The sequence below is a fragment of the Anas acuta genome, chromosome 25, assembly GCF_963932015.1.
Source record: "Anas acuta chromosome 25, bAnaAcu1.1, whole genome shotgun sequence".
NCBI classification, from domain to species: Eukaryota; Metazoa; Chordata; class Aves; order Anseriformes; family Anatidae; genus Anas; species Anas acuta.
In genome coordinates, this window is record NC_089003.1 from 5,905,428 (window position 1) to 5,928,997 (window position 23,570).

General features: G+C 41.6%; 1 protein-coding gene across 3 annotated transcripts in view; it reads left to right on the top strand.

Moving 5' to 3' along the window:
• MYO1D (myosin ID) overlaps nt 1–23,570 on the top strand; it is a 156,223-nt gene that overhangs the window by 51,402 nt on the left and 81,251 nt on the right. For all 3 annotated transcript variants that reach the window (XM_068660899.1, XM_068660901.1, XM_068660902.1), the window contains exons 13-16: nt 627–701; nt 2,283–2,415; nt 10,736–10,902; nt 14,923–15,130. In XM_068660899.1, coding sequence (XP_068517000.1) covers nt 627–701; nt 2,283–2,415; nt 10,736–10,902; nt 14,923–15,130 — 583 coding nt within the window. The remainder of the gene's footprint in view (nt 1–626; nt 702–2,282; nt 2,416–10,735; nt 10,903–14,922; nt 15,131–23,570) is intronic.

Here is a 23,570-nt window from a genome sequence, read left to right on the forward strand (position 1 = left end):
TCTTTGAGGACAGAGTACCTGTCTTGAGCCTTGGAGAAGAGATGAAATTCAGAAGTCTAACAGTAGCCTTCTGGGGGAGTATTTCCATGGTTATAGAGAGAGGAAAGTCCACAATTCCTATGTTGATTTCCAATAGAGTTCCCTTGTCACTGGTTATAGGCTGTTCCTGATTTGAGACCGTGTCCCACGAGATGATCTTTTTTAACACCAAGCAAAGGATTGACTAGATAGGTGGAAAAGCAAAACTTAGGTCTGTAGGATTTCGTACAAACACATGCTTTGAATTCAAAGGTGGAAGTCATGAGCGTAACTCTTGAATTTGGGCAATCTGCAACTCACCCTAGTCTTGTTGTATGTCCCAGCCATCATGCTCTTCACCTACATGGTGCAAACAACTGTCTAAAAACTAATTACATGTTGTTGCCATGCTGGAGCTGGAAAGCTGGGCAGAAAGATCCAAGTCTCAGACAACGCTCATGCAGCACATTAGTGATAGGTTGGAAAACAGAGCTGGATTTCTGATTAGCATCTGCTGTGTCTGTAGGAGTGCAAGGATACTGATTCCACAGTGATACCAGTAGCTCTGGGAAGGACTTCGCAATTAACTCTTTCCCTTTTTTTTTTAGTTACTCAGTCAGTGGATTTATTGACAAAAACAAGGACACTTTATTTCAAGACTTCAAGCGTCTCATGTACAACAGGTAGGAATAAAAATATTAATGAGGTGAATTTAGAATCTGATCTGTCAGAATCTTACTCTGTAAGAGTGGATGCTAGAAGAAACTAGCATTTTCACTGATGCAATCTTTACAGTGCGTGCAGTGCATTTGTTAGCTATTGCAATAAACATATTGCTCTGACATTTGATGTTTGTATATGTACCATGACCCAAAGGCTGTTAGTTTAGTTTTACGATAAAATTATTATTCTGTGTATCTTGTTTTGTGTTTTATTTTTTCTCCTTTGATTAAACCTTTAATTTAATGAAATTTGAAGTGTTTTAACCAAATTCATTGTGCAATCAAGATAACTGCACAGAGATTACCTGTGCTGCTTGATTTGTCATTAACCAGGTTTCTGGACCAGTTGCAGATGTGCTAATACTAATCTGTCTTTAGCCATTGATAAAGATACTGGGTAGCATTTGGTCAACAAAGATGTTGGCCCCAATTACAAGCTCCTGTTTTGAAAGAAAGATTTGGGGTGATGGGAAAACTGAAGAAAAAGATTCCAATCCTTTTCATATGTGCTATGATATGACAAATTTAAACCATGTAGTCACTTGCTATAAATACTAATTAGGCAAGTAAAAGTTGCTTTTGACAAACACATTTGAAATTCTCAAAACATTTTTATGTAAAGGTGCTACGGAAAGCTGTTCTCCTTGATGGCTGGCATTAAATATGTTGTAATTCTTTTGTAATTGTGGCTTATCTCAGCCTTCCAGAGACTTTGTTCAGAGGTGGAAAACAGTGTAAAATAGCCTACAACTGCTTGGACAATTCTGTTTCCTTGGTTTAAAAGCTAGTATAACTATTAACTTAGTTTACAGACCTGTCGTGTTTACTCAGTGTACTCTTTTGAAGAGTCTTGCTGTTTGTGTTTTCAAGACTTCATATTAACTCGAAACCTGCAGAATATTTGCTGTATGGACGTTTTATTAAATTTAGTCTCTGTTTTCAGTTAAATCTCTGGTAAAGACTGTTCACAAAGACCACTTATGGCATATTAAAACATGTGATAGATTGGCTATTAGATTGCTGTAACTGCTTTCAGCTTTTGTCTATTCCAGATCTCTTGCCATCCATCCTGGCCATTTTATCTCACCTTCAACCCTTCAAGAAAATGTAGGCTAAAATATATGAATTATTTTATATATCAAGAATGGTGCAGAAATACAGTGTGATATCAAATACTCTGTTGTAGGGGAGGATGCTGTAGGATATGGTCTTGCTCTTTTCTATCTTGATTAAATTCTTTATGTTTGTGTCAGTACGGCAGGTTCTGCTTTTGATAGATCACTTCTGCAGGATTTTTACTATCCCATTACTGCACATTTTTATCTTAAGAGGAGAACGAACTTGTCATTTTTCTGGAACATTCAGTTGTAAGCTTGAACTGTATATTGTTCAAAAGCAGAAGATGTTTTGCCCAAGAATGTTAAGTTGGTTTGACTTAGATGGCAAAGAGATCTGGACAGAAACGAGCAGTTGAATTTTAAATTTAATGGAACACTTACTGCCCTTCTGTTAGACTGTGCAATTAATGCAACTGTCTTTTAGCTCTAATCCTGTGCTGAAGATGATGTGGCCTGAAGGTAAACTGAGCATCACTGAGGTAACCAAGCGACCTTTGACAGCTGCTACCCTTTTTAAGAACTCCATGATTGCGCTAGTGGACAACCTGGCATCAAAGGTAAATACTTCAGTTTCAAAATTGACTCCATCTGATTAGTAGGGTGCAGCTCGTCTGTGGAGAGACTGTCACCTTCCTATCATTGTCATCTGTCAGAGAGCCAAACTGATCAGTGGCAGATGAGCTTTGATTATAGCAATGGGCAGCTGTGAAGATCTCTTGGGATAGTTAGCTGCCATCCCTGCATAAAGAAGGTGAATTTTTGTTCAGTGTGTGACCAGCGTACCTTTCACTTGTAGTAAAGCCAGTCTTTCTTGGGTAATAATTATTGTATCAAATAAATAATAAAGCTCTTCTGGCAGAGTGTTCAGAGGATGTAGTTTCACGATGCAGAGATTTTCTCTTTCTGTCTTTCAATGCCAAATGACTTCCTTGAAAACACAGACAGACCTGTGTGATTTCCTTCTTTCCTCTGCTGTATGAAAGGGTGAGAAGTGAAACTTTTTACTTTCCACTAAAAAAAGTAATTATTTAGTAAAATATTGCTTTAGCCAGCACTTCTCTGTGTGGAGAAAGATAGGTAAGGGCATGAACTCTGAAGGAGGCTGTTTGAATGCAGTGCAGCTGGGGGACAGAATGGCACGAGCAGATCCCTCTCTGCACTGGGAATGTTACAAGCAATAGTATGTTGGTTCATGTTTTCCAAAATTAGGAGATGAAAACACATTTGCTTTATATTTTTTAATTCTATTTCTGGGTTGGATTTAATCTTCAGTAGTAATGCTGGAAGGAGGATGTGCAAATCCAACCAACAGTGATCTGAGAGGCGCTAGCTGACCTTCCCGACCAAGGAATAAAGCCCTGTAGCTCTCCCCAGTGAGCATACGATGGAGGGCCACTGAGAAGATGCCCGTATTAGCCCAGCCTAAGGCTAGGCAGTGCTGTAGGCAGGCACCATCAGTAGAAGGGGAGTGCTCCTACCCCACTGCTGGACCGTTCCTGAATGGCAAATTGTACAGTGCTGGGCTGGAGAAGGTGGCTGTGACCCCGATGGAAGGGAGATGGGGCAGATTTCCTTCTCAGCCCGACTTGCCATTTACCTTAGAGCTGTAGCCAGCCATACCATGGGCTTGGATTTCTCTTTCCTCTTGGGGAGAATATTAAGTTAGAGACTTAAAGACAAATATTTTCTTTGCATTCTATACCTCTACTAACTTTTTATTGAGAAACATGTTTAAGATGATGTTGTGGGTTTTTTTTGTTTATTTGTTTATTTATTTATTTTCTCTTTAATAGCAATGGAGAAAATTGTCATAGAGTGTTGTATTTCCCAGAAGGTTTTGGATCCCATTAAAGGGAGGACTGTCATTAAACAGACATGTTTGTCAGGACTTAGCAAGGGCTCTTGGCAAGCAGCAAGAAGTCAAGGGCTGTCATAATTGTGTGGTGGTTTATGGCCAACCTTTAGCCTGATGGAAGGCTGGAACAAAGTGGGTGAAATTTGCACTTTGGAGTTTGCTGATTAAAAGTTTGCATGGCTAATGCTCCCTGCAGAGCAGAGTTTGTGGGTACTTAAGTTTGCAAACTAAGTTATGTAGTTGGGCTTTAGCTGTTTTTAGTGGAGAGCTTGGCTGTCATACATCCTGGGGGGGAGGGAGGGGTAAGAAAAGAAAATTTGGAGAGACTCATCCTGAGATCAAGCTTATGTTTCTTTAAAGGATGTAAATTTTGGTGTACTCTGAAAACCAAAGGGTGCTTAGATAAGGGTCGTGAAGCCAATCATTGTGTACTTCCAACAGTAAAACAGAGGGCAAAGAGATGGTGCTGCTGCTTGGCTTTTGTGGCCTGAGGATCTCTTCGAGGTGGCTTTCTGGGCAGTTAATACCATGTGCATGTTGTTAATGAGCTAAGAACTCGAGGCATTCAGACCATGTTCTGCTAGATGCTGGTTGTGCAGTACAAATAAATGGGATTCCCTGCCTCTGAGTCATTGCCGGTTTGGGTACTTGTCTCAGCTCTCCTGCTGCTGCTGGGGCTGGTGAGTGGGTGAGCATTTGTTCCTGGGCTGGTGAAACCGCGATCTGTTTCGGGCAACGCCACTCACTGTGATTTCAGGTACCGCAGCTTCTTCCCTTGGGTCGTGTTACTCATTTTTTCCATGCTTAACTTGGGACCAGAGTTGCATTTCTGGGGCTCAACAATGACAACTTTGGCATCTCCGACTGCGTTTTGGGCCCTGCAGGATGGTTTTGGGGAAGCCTGTGGTAACAGCTGGTGAAAACAGCTCTCTGGAAAGTGTTGCACAAGTAGAGTTAGCTGCTGTGGTCTGCAGCTGACAGAGGAATAAGGTTCCATAGGGAGAGGTAATACCAGTTCATTTTTTCTCAACTGTTTCTCAAAAACCGAGATGAAGACATGCTTGTTTTTGTTGTAGTCTGGTGATTCACTAACGCTACCAGAGTGTGCGCGGTGTGGAAGCACAGCCACTGCTGCTTTCCTCATCCCAGCCTCACAGTCCAACGGGGCTGTTCTTGCTTGGTTAATCTTTCTCCCTAAACTAATTCAAACCATGTTTATGAGGAGGATTTCTGCAGTCCTTGAACAGATTGGCAGTCCGTTGGTACTCATTTGGCTTTCCAGAAAAGCTGCAGTGTTTTCAGCAGTGTCAACAGTGTCTTTGAACCTGTCATTTGGGGTAATAGTCTCCAAAAATGCTAATTAGGTGAGCAGGAATAATAATGATGATAATAGAGGCGAATCTTAAATTCTGTAAATGCAATCAAAACCTACAGGGTGAGTTGGTTATTTAGCTTTACTTTTAAAATTCTGTTTTGTTGGTAATCTGCTTTAACGCTGGGGTCCGGTGATGAAGCAGAGTTCTGCAGTCCCAGAGAGGAAGGGGCAGGAGGTTCGGTGATTAGTGTCACATCCTTCTGAAAGTGGTCGTAACACTGCAAGAGCTGTTCACAAATATGAATTTGACTTTAGCTTATATCTACACATGTTCCTACAAATATGCAGTCTCAAAAACTATGGTTTTGGAGGATGCTGAGTTGAAGTGGTGGTTATCCCTGCTGGTACCTTAACAATACCTCCAGACATACACTGAGTCTTTTGGGCAGAAACCTGTGATAGGTAGAACAAAGAGCTTTTCTTGTTTGTTTGTTTCTATATATATGAAATGCTCTAGCTTTATAGAGTTGCTGTGTTGCCATGTAACATTTCTCAAGCACATATTTTACTGCCCATACCGTTCTCTTGAGAATCTGGTCTTTCTGTGATGGATTGCTGTGGGTGGCTCTTCTTTTTCTTTTAAATACTGATACTGGAAGTCCTGTGGCTGACATGACTGTAAATGATGAGATTCTGTAGGAACTCTCTTGGCATTTATCTTTTTATACTTTTCCTTTCTTTTTTTTCCTTCTCTGTAACTCCTTTTGTCTCATTTTTTTCCTTCATCCATACCTCTCCTATCCAGTTTGACAGGCTTCATCTCTAGTAAGTTATAATGTCATCACTGTGACTGATTGGACATAGAACTGACAAATTTGTGCTGGATGTGTCCTATCCCTTCTTTCATCTAATGAGCTATAAACTATGGAGTAGAAATCTCTCAGGGAGGAGTTTGGTTAGGGTGCAAAAACTATAAACTGGATTGTGTTCTTTTTAATACTTAAAAATCTAAAAATCATTTCACTTCATTAAAAAAAAAATCAATTGCAAATAGGCACCTAAACAGCATTCAGAAAAGGGGCCTTTGTGCTTCTGTATTTCAGTTCTTCCATTTATAAAATACAGCTCCAGGCTTGACAGCCTCATGGTGCAATAATGGGAGCTGCATAATTATCCCCCTGAAGAGCTGAGGCTGGTGGGATTGTAAGCATGGAATAATCTACTTTAGAATTTACCCTGGTAGCTGTCGTTGCTGAGAGGCTTTAATTACACTGTAATTGCACTGATAGATGATCTCCTGTCTGTACAGGAACTTCCTATTCCTGTTTTCCAAAAGGAAAGCAGCATCTCGACTTCTGCCTTTTGTATCAAATGCAGATAGTCACTCTCTCCCCTTTGTACTGGGCTTGAAGTCATGAAGGGTAGACTTTTTGTACAGAGGTTTGTTGCATTTTTGAATGACAAAGGCGTGAATGACAACCCAAGCAGACAAATCTGCAGTGGTTCACCACTGAGGGGGTTTATGTAGCAATAACAAATAACTGTGAACTGGATGCTATAATGTCTGTAATGAACAACTGACACCAATTCCCTTGAGGCGGAGAAGAGAGATGCATTTTTCTTGACTTCACACTCTTAATTACCGTGTTCTAAAGATGCTGCAATTCAGTGGATTGAATGTGTGATAAATATCTGTGATATCAGTCTCATCAGAGGATTTATATTCATCTTGACATTAGTTGCAACACAACAGTGTTGAGGGCAGATGTGGCATGGCCAAGCATCATTCTGATGTTAGCAACCCTGTTACTAGCACAAGGATGGGTCTCTGTGTGCCAGTCTGGCTCACTAACGTGTGGATGGAGAAGTGGCCCAAGCTCCATGACTTAGCGGGAGGAGATGGGGAGAATTGCAGCCCATTCATCTTTACAATTGCAGACTCCTTCGTAGCTTCTAAGTTCAGCTGTATTTCAGGAATTTCTCTGCATATCCTGCAGTTTTCCTAAGTAGCTCGTTTCCAGTTCATTAGAGGACTCGTTCTAGCAGATAAATGACCTTGTCTTTGTTTCTTGCCATACAACTGAGAGCTTACAATACAGGGATTATAAATCACAGGCTTCAGGTCTAGCAAGCTCCTACTCCTCACCAGTAATAGCTGCCATGACCACATCAAGCCTTCTACTTCAACACAGATTTGAAGTTCAGATGGGGTTGCTTCTACCTTCAGAGGTTGACACCTGATGTCTGAGAGAGCGTGAAGAGTGCTGCTGACAGCCGCGTTCCCATGGCACAGCCGAGTTCTACGACTGAAGTAAAAATTGTCACCCACGCAGATTGCACGTTCTTAGATCTGGTAGGAGACTGTCGACTGAATAAAGACCCTGTAAACCTTGTTACCTTCAGTGCAGAGAGAATTTTCAGGAGAAAGCTTAAAAAGTTCATGCATAAATCTCTTAAAACTCTTTAAATTTTGCCAGCACATTGTATTTCACTATCCTCTCCATAAGGAAAGGAGAGCAAATAGAATAGGAACACGTTGTGTTGAATTACTGCAGCAGAAGAAAGTACTTAATGTGGTGGTGAGCTCGGAGAGAAGACCTCACACGGAACAGATCTGTCCCATGGCTGTCTGGGGGCACAGAATGCTTTGGGTTGGAAGGGACCTTAAAGATCCTGTGTATGCTCTGTCCTCGATGCTGCTACCTTTTTTTGAGCCTGCTGCTCTCTGGAGTTTTGAAAAGAAGGGCAGGATGAAGAGAGCACTGCCCTGCCAGGGGCTTGGCCAGCTATTTGGCAGCAGGGCGGTTTTCTCCACTGCGTGCAGGTTTCCCCAGTACGGAAAGGAGCCAAACCAGACTGTGAAAAAGCTATCCCTGAAGCACATCACATGGAGAGGTGAAGTCACTAGAGGAGAAAGGAGATGTAATGATCCTGAGGGTCTTTTCCAACCTAAACAATCCCACGAGTCTACAACTGGCCCACAGCAGCAGCTTCATGTCCTGCTGTTTACCTGCTCGCTCCCCGTGCCCACTCCTGGGCTACTGCATGAAGGATGGGCAGAGCAGGGACGCTGACAACGCACGTGGCTGGCTTAGTTTGTGCTCCCTCTCCTCGGTGCAGCTCTCCACCAGTATATTTCTACCCCAAGGACAGTCCTACAAGAGAAAGGTACAGCTTGGTGTTGTGTGTCACAAACTTAGGAAAGCAGGGAAACGTTTCAGTCCAACACCTTCCCCAAAAGATCACTGGCTCATATCAGTTTCGAGGATACAAGACTCTGCTTTTCCAAAGCCCCTATGTCTTAGCCTGTTCATTACTCATATTTGGCTTATTTGTATTCATTAGTGTGTGAAACCTCCATGCGGGTGTCAGTGCTGTGTACCTCCAGTTTATGCTGGGATATTCAGGGATGATCCTGTTTCTTGAGCATTACTGAAAAGCAATTTGGGGCCATTCATGTTATCCTGAGTTTAGGAGAGTGACCTAAAATCATAGAAAACAGGGCTACATCATAGAAAATAGGACTAGCGGGAACCTTGGGAATGCATGTAATTCACTTCCTGATTGAGGACACCTCTGCCTTACCCTTCTCCATGCAGATGCTTGTCTAGTCTGTTCCCCTCCAGCGATGGGGGTTCCCTTCCTTTCTGCAGGCACTCTGTTCCCATCCCTTGTTCTCCTGATGTCCAACTTGATTTTTTATATACTGTATTTAAAACTGGTGATTTTTGTCCTAAAAACAGAATATTTACTTCTTCTCTTATCTACCCCTTAGGTATATTATGTATGTAAGGTATATTAAGTGCTGCCCATCAGGACGGTTATGTGGCTTCTCACTCCTAGACTAAAACTGTATTTTCTCTGGATCCTGTTTTCTGGATTTCTGATCTTTCTTGTTCTCCTCTGAACTGACTCAGGTCCACTTGCATCTCATTTGAACTTCAGTGCCTGAAACTGAATGCAATGTTCAGATAAGTAGAAATCTGATATATTTTTTGTCTTACAGTTTTTGCCCTTTCTGTGTCCCTTTGTTAGAAAAGTATGAACTTGACTCATGTTCTGCATAACCATGGAACTTTGCATTTGTCCTCATTAAATTCATCCATTTTTTTTCCCGCAACATGTGTTGAAATTGTGAGTTCTGTCCATGCACACTGAAATTTTATACTACCTATAGGTTTAGTAAACTCTCTGTACTTCTTCACTCAGATCTCTATTGAAACCATCAGGTAGTACTGGAACAGAGCAGACTCTTGTGGAGAGCCCTTGGGGAAAGGGTCTGTGGTTTCTCAGAGAACAGTTTTATAGGTGGTTGTACAGCCAGATGTTTCATCAAGTCCAGGGACAAATTGCTGAAACCCTTAATTATCAGTTGTGATTAAGTTGAATTTTCTAATGTTAAGGTTTCAGAGAGGCTGCTTATCTCCGTTTGTCATAATGTTAGTGTTGCTATAAACAGATTTTTTGAAAAACTCCAGTTGAGGTGCATCTTCAACATATACTCTGAAGAACATCTCCAGACACACTGTGACCTTCTGAGCTGAAAGAGCTGACTGGGATCCTCATCTGACTTCTCTCCTCAGCTAATGATGAGATTGCTGTGCAGGAGGCTCTGCCAGCCTGCAGAATATGCCAGTCCTTTTTGCAAGGGCTACTGTAAAAATAGTATATATTGAGGTTATAAGAATACAATTTTACCTTGAAAAACAAGGGTGGGCACTTTGAGCCTTTACAATGCTTATTAACCACCTTTTATCTCCCTGTAAAGTTAGAAATGGGATAGCAATGAAAGGAAGAAATGAATCAACTTCACATCCCACTGTGGTTAAAACCGATTAGGTTTAAAAAATTACAGCCACCCTTTACAAGCGTTGCTGGTGCTAGTTATAGACTGTATTGGCCTAACTGAAAGTTGCCTTTAACCTCATAAAATATGAAAGTAAACATAAAAAAACCACCTTGTAGGATTGCATATGGGGCATATCTGATGCGGGCAGGCTGACCGGCAGTGGAAGGTGTGCAGCCTTGTGGGACCCTCACCTGAGCTGGCTTGGGTCAGCCCAGCCAGCACAAGGCAGGAGTGGATGGAGCAGTGCCTCGTGTCCTGTTTGCTGTTGTCTGCCCTGTGCAGCCCCAGGGTGGTGCAGAGAGAAGAATGTGCATGCTGCTGGCTCGCGTTGGTGCTGTGATGTGCTTGAAGGGAACCACTTTTTGCCCTGCACAGAGCAGTGTTCAGTGACTGCCGTCATTCAAGTATGTTGCTACAAGCTTTGTAGGAGTTGCATGCAGCATAGTTTAAAAATTGTAGAGTAATCTGTGCTTCTTTCATATGTTGATATTGGAAAAGCCTTATCTATCAGGACAATGAATGATATCATTTGCTGTATTGTTTATGAAGACTGGTTTTGTTATCGTCCAAGTCTGTAGAGAAGAAGGATGTGAAACTGGTTCTGACATATAGCAAAGGACAATAGAGCTCGAATGAGTAACACAATTCTGTAACAGATCTTGTTGCAGTGTGCTAAGGGGAGGAACATGTTGTGTGCCACTTGTCATTTCTGTTCTAGCCTTGTAATTCCTGTTAAACAACCAAACCTCATTCAAATGAGTATGGTGGACTGATGTTTTAAGGTTTTCATGTAGAAGCTGTTTTATTTTTATAGATTCTTTCTTTCTGAATGAAACTCGATTTGCTTTGTCCCATTAGGAACCCTATTATGTCCGTTGCATTAAGCCCAACGATAAGAAGTCACCACAGATTTTTGATGAGGAACGTTGCAGGCATCAGGTTGAATACCTTGGCCTTCTGGAAAATGTGAGAGTGCGCCGAGCAGGATTTGCCTACCGCCAAACGTACGAGAAGTTTCTGCACAGGTAAGGAGGGTGTTGGCAAGTGACTCGCTTCAGCTCATCGCAAGACAGCTCGGGTGCTGGAACAATTTGGCTGTCGCCCCATGAGTGGACAGTAAGTCTTAAGTCCTCTGGGCTTGTGATCCTCACTTTTGAGCACGTGGAGTGGTAGTGTGTGTTTGTTTTAATATTTGACATTGGATACAATAAAACACGGATCTAACAAGGACGCTGGATGCTGTCTCATTTTGTGGCAGCAGATGTGTTTAGAGGTGTGTACTTGGCACTCAGGCTCAGCTTCCTCGTGCTAAAATTCATTTGCTGTATTAGTCTCTTCAGAAGGAATGTGTAATGAGGTTCTTCCCCAGAGCATAACCCTAAAACCAGAACTAATTAACTTCTCTTTTCTCTCTGAATATTGTCTAATTGTTGCAGTGAAAGAGACAGACGTTATGTTTCTCGGGAAGTGCTTAATGGTGCACAGTGACATTATGCATGTGCAGGAGGAGACCTCTGGACTTAAAAACTGGAAGTCTAAAAAACAGATAATAACATGACCCCATTAAAAAGTGTTTTGATACCCCTTGGCCTCTTTATTCCTAACAGACTTGTGACAAATTAAATATTTTAGATTGTAATTTGTCTTACAGCTTCATTAAATTAATATGGGTAGTAAGGATCTATCCTCTTAAGATATTGAATTGATTTTTACTTTTGTTGAGTCAAGTGAGGAAAAGTCCCTGAGAGAAGGAAAAAAGAAGAAAAAAAAACAACTAGGCAGGTGAGATGTTGCATGTTGGAAACAAAGTGATCTTGAAACATATTTTGCTGTTCACAGTGGAGATTTTCCTGGGTGTTTCACAGTACCTGACATGGAACGAAAGGGCATGACTTATCAAACACAGCCTGCAGTCTTGTTTATCAGTTCTCTTAAGCATTATGCAGTGGTTAGTGCTTGCTTCTGCCCTCACGTGTGGAATTTATTACAATTTACTCTTTAAATTTGTGTAATGACTATTAATATAAACAGCTGCTTTGCTTTTAAAGAACATTTGATGAGCTCCTGTAATCTTAAAACCAGAAGTGCTGTTTACAGCCAGTAAACCAAATTAGCACATGGCAACTGGTACAGCTTTCAGGCTACTGCAACATTTGTTCTGCTGAACCCAAGAGTAGGATTAAACATCTGAAGTGTAAGATATCAGACACTGTATTTGCATACCTCATTATTGCTCTGAGTCCAGTCTACATTGACTTTTCTAAATTAAAAAACAACAACAACAAACTTCTGGCCTGGATGTTGTTTTGCTTTTGTTGAGGCAAAATTCTTTGTTCCTTGTTTTTGAGTGAGACTTGCCCCTCTTAAAAGGGCTAGGAGATATGACTTGTATACAAGCTGCACATTTTTGGAATGGCTTTTGAACAGGGATCGCAAGGCACTTCTGTTCCTTTCCTTTTTAACAGACTTACTGGGAGGCAGAGCACGAGGGAGATTCCAAGCCCTTCAGCTCTGGATTCTTGCCCTGCAAATGGGGCTCTTTTGAAGACAGATCTAGAGTAAGAGGGGAAGGATATGACGTGAAGCACAATTAAGAACGTCCTTTCCAACATTTCCTTGAAATTAACAAAATTCTTAGTTGAGCTCTGTGCAAACTAGTCTGCCCCTGCCAATTTGTAGAAAGTAAGATCTCCATACGTTTTGGTTGCACCAAGAGATGTGCTGTCACTTGGTAACTACATCTAATTGTGGGAAATGCACGCCAGGACCACCTGTCTTAAACAGCAGTGATACTTTTTTTTTTTTGTGCTTTAGTCTATATTTATTGTCAAAAAATTGCTGATTGCTGAGTGGGTTTCAGAATGGTGGGGGGGGGTGGGGTAGGGGAAGAATCTGTGGGCACGGCTACATGCGAGTGTAGCCCAACACTCAGACCATGAAGGCATCCACGTGCCTGCTTGCAGGTAGTGGTACACATAGCGTGAGAACAGCACCCAGATACCCATCAACTCATCAACTGCACAGTGGTGGGAGAAGAGAACGACCCTGCTTCACGTGCAGACTACATATATTTCAGCAAAGCTTTGTACTCAAGTGGCTCATAAACATCTTGTTTTTAGGAGAGCTGCGTGTGAATCCTAAGCTCTAGTAGCAGCCTCGTGCCTGCTGGCTGTTTCTGCAGCTAAGCAGGGAAGGAGAAATGGATGTTTACTGTAAAAGTAACCTTGAAAGCTGTCAAGATCTTTAGGCAAAAGGAGAGGGGAAGGGTTGCGGTGTCAGTGAGCAGCTTTATTCTGGGTTCTGCCTCACTATAATTAGCAGCGAGGTCAGGACTTTGCCTTGCTGCGGCAGCCAGGCCACGCTCAGGGGAAGGGACTGGTGGCACTGCATAGGCCTGGCAGGAACAAAAGCTCCGTGCTGAACTCCACCACCAATCCCCCCACTCACGGTCCCATTGTCTTGGGATGTCTTTAAATGAGACAGCCCTATTTTTGTTGTGAAGTAGGAAGAGAATTATTTTTTTTTTTCCTTTGGCTGGGCATGTTTCCAGTTCCCTGACGTCTCTCCCTGTTTTTTCTGTCCCCATCAGCTGAGCAGACCTGTTTAATAAAGTGTGGGTTAGCAGTGCCATCCTGATTGTCTTTTTTTTCTTTTTTTTTTTTTTTCCTAATGTAAGTGTTTTGAGGTGGAAGATTTCCCAGTTAATTAATTACTGTAGGACTGTTGTCCTGATGAGACCAGGAAAGAGAAACCAGTGTGAAATATTTCATGTCCTATGTGCATGTGCTTTTGAGAGAGGGAATGCTTTTGCCAGCCAAGTATAAATGCAGAATCTTCTGTTGTGTCTGAGTTTTTTTATATGCCCATTTTATTTATCAATGATCTCTGTTCTGTGTGCTGCAGCCCTCACGCTGATAGCGTGCCCTGCTTAGATGCTGTGCGCACACGCATTTTTTCCCCTCTTCAAAAGCTTATTCAGAAAGGCTAATTTGATGAATGAAAGCGACAGTGTGGTATTTTCATCCAGGCTTATTTTAGCCTGTTTATCAAGTCCTTTAGTGCACCCACCCCCCTTGTAAAAAGGTTTGTTGTTGTGGCCGTTTAAGAGTAGCTTAGAATTCTGAATGTCTAAGATATTGAGATTGATGGCTGACTTGCATCATGGGCTTTTAAATAGAGAAGTGGTTAAGATTGCTGCATGCATGTTTTATTTAGGACATGAATGTGGGTAATACAACAGTGAAAATGTCTATTGCATTTTTGATTATGTCCATAAATTATATGCAGAAAATTCATTGTTGCTTTTTACCAATGTCTGTTCACACAATCAGCACTTTGTAAGGATAGTAAATCTTAGAAAGCGCAGGTATTTTGAAATTATTTTCATATTTGATTCATGGTTGTCTTAGTTCCAATCCGCATTTTCTCTCTTATTGTGAAAAGAGGTTTGGGAAGAAAGAACTAGAGTGAGTGGTTGAACACTAGAGTGAGTGGTGATTACAAGCAGTACTGTTTGCACAAACCATGGCAGTCAACTGTCTGCTGCTTTGGTAAATAATGAAGTTTGTTAGAAATCGCTACAGAAATGAACAGGAACATTATTTGCAGAATTTTTAAATCTAGGTTGTCTGACTGAGTAGTTGATTACAGTTGATTTCTAATGTAGAATGTGAGCAAACCAAAGCTTTTCTTCCCTGAAAATTAATAATAATAATAATAAAAAAAAGTCAAATGCAGAGGGTGTGAGTAATGGAACTGCCAAATCTTCAGGAAGACAGTGATGAGGTTTGTTGTGTCACATCAGTTCTGTGTTGATGAAGTGAGCTCCTCACAATAATTTCAGTGGCTCAAAATCATACCTCTTACATTCACTTTCCATGTACTTCGGATTTTGAGGGTCACATCTCTTACACAGAATATCTAAAGCTCTTCTACCTGTAATCAAATAATTTTATTAGAATTATTTCTAAAATGTGCTTAAGGTTGGCCTTTTTGAGAACACAGATGGCAAGTGTACACTTGTAAATTGTACCTTGTAATTCCAGGTACAAAATGATCTCAGAATTCACTTGGCCAAACCATGACCTCCCTTCAGACAAAGATGCTGTGAAGAAGCTCATAGAGAGTCATGGATTTCAGCATGACGTTGCTTATGGGAAGACCAAGATATTTATCCGTACGCCTCGAACACTTTTCACCTTGGAGGAGCTGCATGCCAAAATGCTCGTGAGGATTGTCCTTTTCCTACAGAAGGTAAAGCTTAGTTTTACTGCATTAAAAAACTCAATTCAGCTTCCTTAAAACACCTGTGCTTCCTTTGCAAGTGAGCTCACAAAAGTGACAAGTCTTTACAAATTGTAGAATGCTGCAGTTTGAATACTGCTTTTTTTTTTTTAAAAAAAAAAAAAAAAAAAAGCTCTTTCAGTAATACTGTGTAGCTGCATTAAAATCTTGATGTGGTACAATACACTGTGATCTGGAGAACTGGTAACATTGTTGGAAACTATTTAAAACAAAAAAGAACTTTTTACTCAGTAAAAGTAGGCTGCTTAGACACGTAAAGGAACTTTTGTGGATAAATGTTGAGGAGTGTTACATAAAGGATGTTGAAACAGGTTTATGTGCGTAAAAGTTTATTGGTGGATCCATAGCTGATGGCATACATCAGTTCTAATGATAAAACTTACAGGGGCAGAGAAAAGCAGGAAGAGGGAGAAAAAGGACAGGGAAAACTCTCCCCAGTGGCCAGGTAGGAAGAGAAGTGACAGGATCCCCAAATGAGCATCCTCCGTTGGTGTCCTTGTAGCACATGATCCTTTATCATGTTTTTCCCATAATAATTACATATTTCTCATTAGGACCAGCTCAAACTTCCTATTGGTTTTTTGTTTTTTTTTTCTGACAATCACATTACTGCTAACTGAGCAGAAAATGATCAGGGCAGATGCTCGTGCATATTGGTTTATTAAGCTCTGTGCACACATGTCATTGAGTCTCCCAGTGTAAATCAAAAAATATAACCAAGGGATAGAAAATGAGGGGAAAAGGACTGATTCTCACATTGGTGGCAATTTCTTCCCATGAGAACCTGCTATAACAGCAATATTGGGGTTTGCAGATGCAAGCCCAGAGAATTACATCACAAGAACAAGGGAAACATTTGCTGCAGAGGCTCTGGAAAACACTGCCCCAGCAGCTTGGGTGAAAGGGTAGCAGAGTGGAAGTCAGTCTACATAATTGCTTACAGAAGGCCCTTAGCATTACAAAGGGTAAGACACCTAAGGCACTGTGCAAGAGGACCTCTGCATGTTTCTCACTCTTCTGAACATGGGATTGAGCTCTAGCTCTTTCTAGCATTACCCTTAGGATAAATAATTTTACGTTCTGTGACTGCAGGGCAAACGCGTTTTCAGACTTTCCTTATGAAGATATTCTTCTAAACAATAGGAATTGTTGTGACTGGGCAAACTCCTGAATCATTTAGGTGGTTTTGGGGACCACGACACATTGAAGCTGGCTTTGTAACCTCAAAAGCAACATACGCTGGAGGGGGAAAAATACAAGAACTGGTTTTAGTACTTACTCAAAACTGTGTTCTGTGCGAATGTGATCTGTCTGGCAAAAGAGCAGATTGCTGACTTCTATAGCCACAGGGATGGTAGAACTGACTTTGTCCTAACTAACAGAGATTACTGGTAAGCTCAAGGTTTTAACATGTTTCTTAAACCCCTTCTGAAACACCTTTTGCCTGTCAGAAATAGAAACTGCTGATAGATGGGCATAAAAACTTCACATAGAAAAAGCCTGCTCTAAAGTTACGCAGTTAAGTTTACACAGATTTTCTAATTCTGATGGGCTGTGTCACTTTGGTAAAGAGTAAGACTGAAGGTAAAAAGTTCAACAACCTCTAATGGTTTTGTGAAACTCTCAGGTTTGTTGCATTAACATGCTTGTTCTGATTTACCTTCTGGAAGGCAAAAGAGTTCGAACAGTATGAAGGAGAAAATTGGAAGTCCTGGGTTGCATCTGTGTTGGTATTTGTTGTGCCAGATTGCATGGTGTATCTTTAGTAAGGAATTTTGTAAGTTTTGTATATGTGATTAGTTTTTCTGGAAATTCAAAGTTCAGCCTGCTTAAATGACAAGGGACCTGCCTGTTCCTGAGCTTTGTGAGTCAGTGTTGTGTTTTTTTTTTTGTTTTTTTTTTTGTTTTTTTTAAGCAATGTTCGCCTTGCCCTGCTGATGAGTTTCACAACAGCTTTCTTGGACTGCTTGTCATTTTCCAGGTGTCTTTCCTTGAAATGGTAGCACACATTTTCTGATTTTCCTTTTGGATTGAAATGTGTCTGATGTGTGTGACCTTTAAGCCCTTTTCATACACATCTGTTTGATTTTTCTGGATTATTTGACTGCTCTTTGGCTGTGCTCACTCTGGTTTCTTGGGAGGAGCTTTCCTGTCTGCAGCTGTTTTTGCAAGCACATTGGTGTTATTTGGGGCATACAGTGAGTTCTCTGGGTCATGCCACTGATCTGGAGTCTGTCTTTCTTCCCATGGTGATATGAGGCAGGCTAATGGCTTTCTTGTTGAATAAAGCTGCAGGGGGGACACCTTGCTCCCAAGTGACCTGAGTTTTCATACTAAACATCTGAGGAATTGAGAGGTGACCTTTTTTGAAATTGAAAGATGCAGTTACTGAAGAATAATTTAAAAGACCAATCTGTGCTGTGAAACAGATGATGTCTCACTGCAAGGTGAGCCCTGAAGCTCTTCCTTCAGATAAAATCTGCTAAACAGCAAGAGGCACAGTTTTGACAGCAACATGTCTGGTTTGGTGCATTTTGTGTTTTCTCTAGGTGCAAACTTCAATGCTATCTATATAGTCAGGGCTGTCATCTGGACTGGCTTCAGCAACTTTGGAGGGCTAAAGATTTCTAGGAGGTAAATACCCCATGAGCAGTAAGGGGTCAGCTCTGGCTCTGTGAGGGATTTTGCTGTAGTGGTGTTGTATAACACCAGGCATGCTGGTTATGTATAGCAGAACTGTAGTGCTTCTGGGTTTTCTCTTGTTGGGACAATCAAGAGAGTAACAAAAGGTAAATTCCTGGTGGACGTTGACCAATGGCCCACAAACCTCCCTCTCCTTCTTTTTCCTCTCCCTGAGTACAGCAGGACTAAGACAAGACTCTCTATGGAGGTGTATTTCTGTTCTGCCCAAAATACTGAAATAGGACAGATGGAGTCACCATCTTGTTTTTTTTCTCTAGTGAGATTCTAATTTGCCCAATTAAGATTTGCAGGGAAAGGATAGTGCTAAAAGTACTGAAAAGTTTGTATTAAAAAGAAAACTGGAGGTCCATAGCTTCTTTCTGCAGCTTAACCCTTCTGTGGTTCACCTGTATTTCTGCTTATGCTTCCTGGATGTTCTTGTGGTAACGTACTTGCACGGTGGTGGAGAGCTGTTCAGAGTCCTGGAGCTTGCAACTAAAGACAAGAAGCTGCAATGAAATCAGTAAAAGCGTGCTAAACAGCTCATCCACAAAAGAGCAGGTGTTGGGTTGATGTTTATAGGTATGTAATGGTACAGTGTTAAATCTGTCTGGAAAATGATCTTTTTTCTTCCATTTTCTGTATTTCACTTATTGTTAGATTTCATTCTCTGCTCTATCACTCTTGTTATTGCAACAGCTGTGTTCTGCTACCAGTAGATGGGGCAGTTGCAGACTGGCTGTGCTGAAAAAGGAGCAATCAACACAATAACAAATAAAATCTGAGGATTTTAAGAGGCCTTCCTGATGCTCTGAAACATCAAGGCAATCTTGCCTGTATCTTAGTTTTTGTTTGCAACTGGCTTTCAGTGGTTCATGAAAAACTCACAAAAATTAAATTTGTGATGTTTTTTTTCCCTACTTTATTTTTGCCTATAAGCATCAAAGGCTGAGTAAGGCAAGCTGTGATAATTCTGAGAATCACAAGATTAAATCTGAAAAGAAAGAGATGAACTTGATTAAGAATATACATAGAGTTTTCTGTTTTGTTGGAGCTACTCAAATTTGAATTTAGCAAAGGAAAAGACAACTGTAGCTAAAATGTGGTGTTGTGACAATAAGCACTTGTGTGATAAAAGCTGAGGGGAAATGCAAAGTGGAGCTTTAAAAGCAGCCGATCACAGGCTGGGGTCCAATAACGTTTTTCTTTGCATAGGAAGGATTTTAAATGAAAGAAGAATCTGCTGATAGCAATTCTGTTTCTTGGTTGTTTTAAATGTACATCGTCATTTCTAATTATATATATTATGTGGTTTATTGCTCCCATATAAAACCTAAGGCTTTCAGAAAGATTCTGTAATTATCTTAAGAGCTTCATCATGTGGGTAACCCTTAACCCTTAAAATAATGCTGGTTCCTTTGTTTAATAATGATAAGAATTTGCTTCTTATGAGTTTGGTTAAATTGAATTAAAACAGCCTTCCAGTTTAAGTAGGTAATTTTGCTTTCTTTTGTTTTATGTCTTCTGAATGTCTTCTCCTTAAGCTTTATCTTTAACTCCCCTTTTTCTTCTGTAGTAAAATGTTAGTGGGATTCCAGGCTATAATTTTATTTCAGGCCAAGTCAGGAAGCAGATGTGATGTGATTTAGCTGTGGCAACTTGCTGGCTTCAGCAGAATTTAGCGAGTGAGAGCAGTCCGGTATCAGAAGACCCATATGGCAGGAGAGGCATTGCTGTCCGAGTCAACTCGGATGGTCATTTTAGAAGCACTACATGCAAACATAAATTCTTTTTATGTGATGCATTTGAGTTTAGTTACTATACCTGTGGTCTTGCCATCTATGATTGTCTTCATGAATGCAAATGGGGCGGCTTTAGTGTTACTAATAAAAATATTAAAAACAGAAAAAAAAGCTGCCATAAAACTCGGTTGCTTTTCTGCCCTTGGAAACATTCCCACATATTCATTAGCTTTGTAAAACAGTGCTTTGTTTAAGAAGAGAGCCCAGCCAGCCAGCACGTGCAGTATGCAAAGATGATGTATCTTGTCAATATAATTTAGTGCACTATTTCGGTGTAATTTTATCAGGCCAGTACAGCTGCATATGATAATCACTTCACTAAATCTTTACTGCTTAATGCAGAGGAAGCGAGAATTGTTCTTGTGCTACAGCCCAGCACCTACCCGGGCACAAATCCTTTTGCATGGCCACCTTCTTGAAGCAGGAGGAAAACACTGCTGGTCAGGAGGCTCCTGGCTCTGCTGCGTGCTGAGGATATGAGCACACCGGGGAGGCTGTGCAGCAGGACAGCCGCTTCACCGCGGGCACCCGCGGCCCCATCCCTGCGGCTGCCATTGGTACGGAGAAGCAGGAAGGAGCCGTGGCTGATTTGCTGGAATTTAATGTCACACCTTCCCTTTCTTCTCCATCCCCATGAGTCCACGAAGCACAGTTTGCTAGGAAACGTTAACCACAAAGGGAAGCTTTCACTCGACAAAGAAGGCATTTTCACGTCAGATTATGGATTGGCAGCGGTAATCTGATGAGGGCTTCTGTGCAGTGACCCAGATAAAAGGTGATGTAGCACATTTGCCATCCAGAGTCAGCATTTACCGTCTTGAGGGAACGTGTATGTGAAGTTTTGAATCTAAGTGGAAATAGATATATACCTGTGGATTTGTGCCACGGTTGGGGACTTTGATCCAGAGAGGCTTTGGTGGGGAGAAGCTGTGAAAGGAGATACTTAATGTGCATCCAAAGGAAGAGCGTGTGGGTGCTGTGAAGGACCAAGATGAAGGACTGGGTATCTCTGCTGTGCTGACAGTGCCACATGCCAGTATGGCCAAGCTGATCTCTTAGCTGCCTGATCCGAGTGCTTCTCCCATGCTCTGTGCCTCCCTTGCACTACATTGCTTGTCTGCAGCCAGTGAATGCATGGAGGCACCTCAGACTCAAACAAAAAGAACAAAGCAAAACAAAAAAAAAAAGAGAGAGAGAGAGAGAGAAAGAAAATCCCACCACCTCCCCCCCCCCCCATAAATAAATAACACATACACAAAAAAAAATGTCAAGGGTGTGTTTTCTGTTGGCTGTTGAGCTCCACAACCAGCTCACTGTCCTTCAGATGAACATCTGTGCTGGCAAAAAATGAGGTCAGGGGCATGCCTGCTGGGGAAAGCAGAGGGGAAGAGTTACAGGATCCTACCCTGTCAGCAGCAGGTGCAATGGGGCACCTGAATACTTACTTACCATCTTTTTCCTTGCCCAAGAAATGCTGTGGAAAAAAAAAAACAAACCTGCTTTAATCTAAATAAATGTAAATATCCATTTATTGTTTAGCAAGGGAGCAGAGAGGATATTGGGTATATGCATCATTATTTAAAAATAAGGCCCAGCAACATATGGATCATTGGGCAGCTGCCTGAGCTTTGAGACCTTGAGCTTCATGGCTGCTAGGGTCACCATAGGGCAGAGGGGGGCAAGTAAAATAAATAATAAATAAAAAGCCTTCCCTGAGTGTATTGGCAGCATCACAGAGAACACGTTGGTGAGTGCACAAACTACTTCAGTGAGCTGAATGAGAAGCACAGCGCCCAGCTGTAGAGCAGGTAGCTGCATCGTTCTGTAAACCTTGATCTTGGTCTTCTGCTGTTTGCAGTGCTGCTTGTATGATCTCCTAAATGACTGCTGCAAAGCCAACTGCAGTCTGCACTTAAGTGTGAACGATTCTGACTGCTGCCTCCAGCCTGCTTTTTGGGGTTTTACTTTACCATGTCAGGATAAGAAAGATCTTGATTGCAATGATGGATCAGAGGAGGTGGGGGTTGCTGGATCTCTGTGGCCCTCTGGAACATCAGTCTCACTCATATGGGGCTTTTTCCTTACTTTTGAATAGATTTCTTTGAGCAAACACCTCTGCAGTCCTTTGTTTATTAAGCAAATATATTATGGTCCCGATCTTGCAAATCGAGCATTTCACATTCTAACCCTACCCTTTCGTGTTTTTTGGTTTTTTTTTCATGCTCATTTATGTATATCACAAATTTGGAAGACCAGATTCTGCAACCATTGCCACTGATGCTTTGTTGTTGTTGTTGTGGAAGGGAGTCATTTTCTGTTGTGCCTCAACTTTTCATTTTTGACAAGGTGCTGATCTGCACCTCGACATGTCTTTAAGCCTTGTTTAAACTACAAAAATAGTGCCAGTGTGGTGTACTTGATTAAAGTGCAAGCGAGCCCAAATAGCATTTAGTAAACTGAACTTAGAAAATATCTTAATTTAACAGTAGTAAAAATACCAGTGTCATGTGAACTGTGCCTATAATAAGGTAAAGATGCACAATTTCTGTGTATATCTTCTTCCCTAATAGGACACTGCAGTATAAATCACGGTTTGTCTGAGGGAGTTTACCGCATTTTCATGGGGCTGGGTGGTGAGCTATTCACATTGGCTATGGGACTTTGGGGCAAAAAGGAGCATATGGTGGTTGAGCTGTGTTTACTGAAGTGTCTCTGTAATTATTCTTTTCACCATGATTAATACTGTCCTCTCTAGCAGAGATGCATGTTTTAATGGCATTCCTGTCCTTTAGACAAAGGTAAGTCAAATTTGCTAGGTCTGTATGACTCCATTTTGCCTGTGTCTGCTCTTTGTTCTGGGAAGGCTTGTTAATAGAGCAGTGCTGTCACAATCTCAGAAACATAGACAGAGCATAATTCTCAGCCGCTTCACTAAATGGATGTAGGTTTTAAACTGTAGCAGCTGCTGTGTGGCATCAGAGGGAAAGTCCCTCTGGAGTACAGTCATGTCTCCAAGAGGGACTGCAAGCAAATGCCTCAGGAGGACAGTAACCAGGCTAAAGTGCTTGTTGTACCTCGCCTTAATGCTTTCCCACTTCTTTCAGCCATTTGGACTCGGAACGACCTAAGCTGGATGTGTTTGCTTTGAATTACTAACACACAGTGGATTTCTCTTCCCTGAACTTGTCATCAAACAAGTGCCACCAGCTTTTAGGTTTTGTAGTTGTCTTTGGCAAGCTCATCTAATCACCGCATGGGGAGAGCTGTCTTGCTTTCTTCTGGTCCTTGCATCTCACAGTTTCACTTCATATCCACTAACTGCTGCACTGATGGGATGAGTGAATAGCTTGTCCTGTGGTTCTGTGCACATCTGTTACATCCCCTCAGTCATCTTTTCCCACAGAAAGGTGTTCTAACTTCTCCGTGTGTAGAGGCTCTGTGCTTTTGGCTGCTCTTGAAGTTCTTACCCCCCAAAAAATCATGAAAAGTCATTAAATGACCTGTATTTTGCTATCTTCAGTGTGAAAAACTCTGCCTTGAAGGGACAAGAGAAGGTTGCTGCTGTCTTCTAATGACAGCAACATTTTCCTGGTGATTGCAAGCTTCTGTGCTTCGCTAACACAGGAGCTTTGGCAGTTCTCTTTGTTCTTAGAAAAGATCTCTGCTCTCCCAACATTTTCCTTCCCTGGTCAGTACCAGAGGAAGGAGAGTGCGACAAGTAAGGAGAAACAGGGTGTGCTTTGTCACCATGGCAGGACCACTGCAAAGGGCACCAGGTGGACGCAGCAAGCACTTACAAGGAGAATGGCAAGGAGGCTTCTGGAAGCTTTCAGGCTGAAAAACCACCACAGCCTGGGGTTCAGGCTGGGCCTCAAAGGAAGGTGGGCACAGCAGCGTGGCATTTG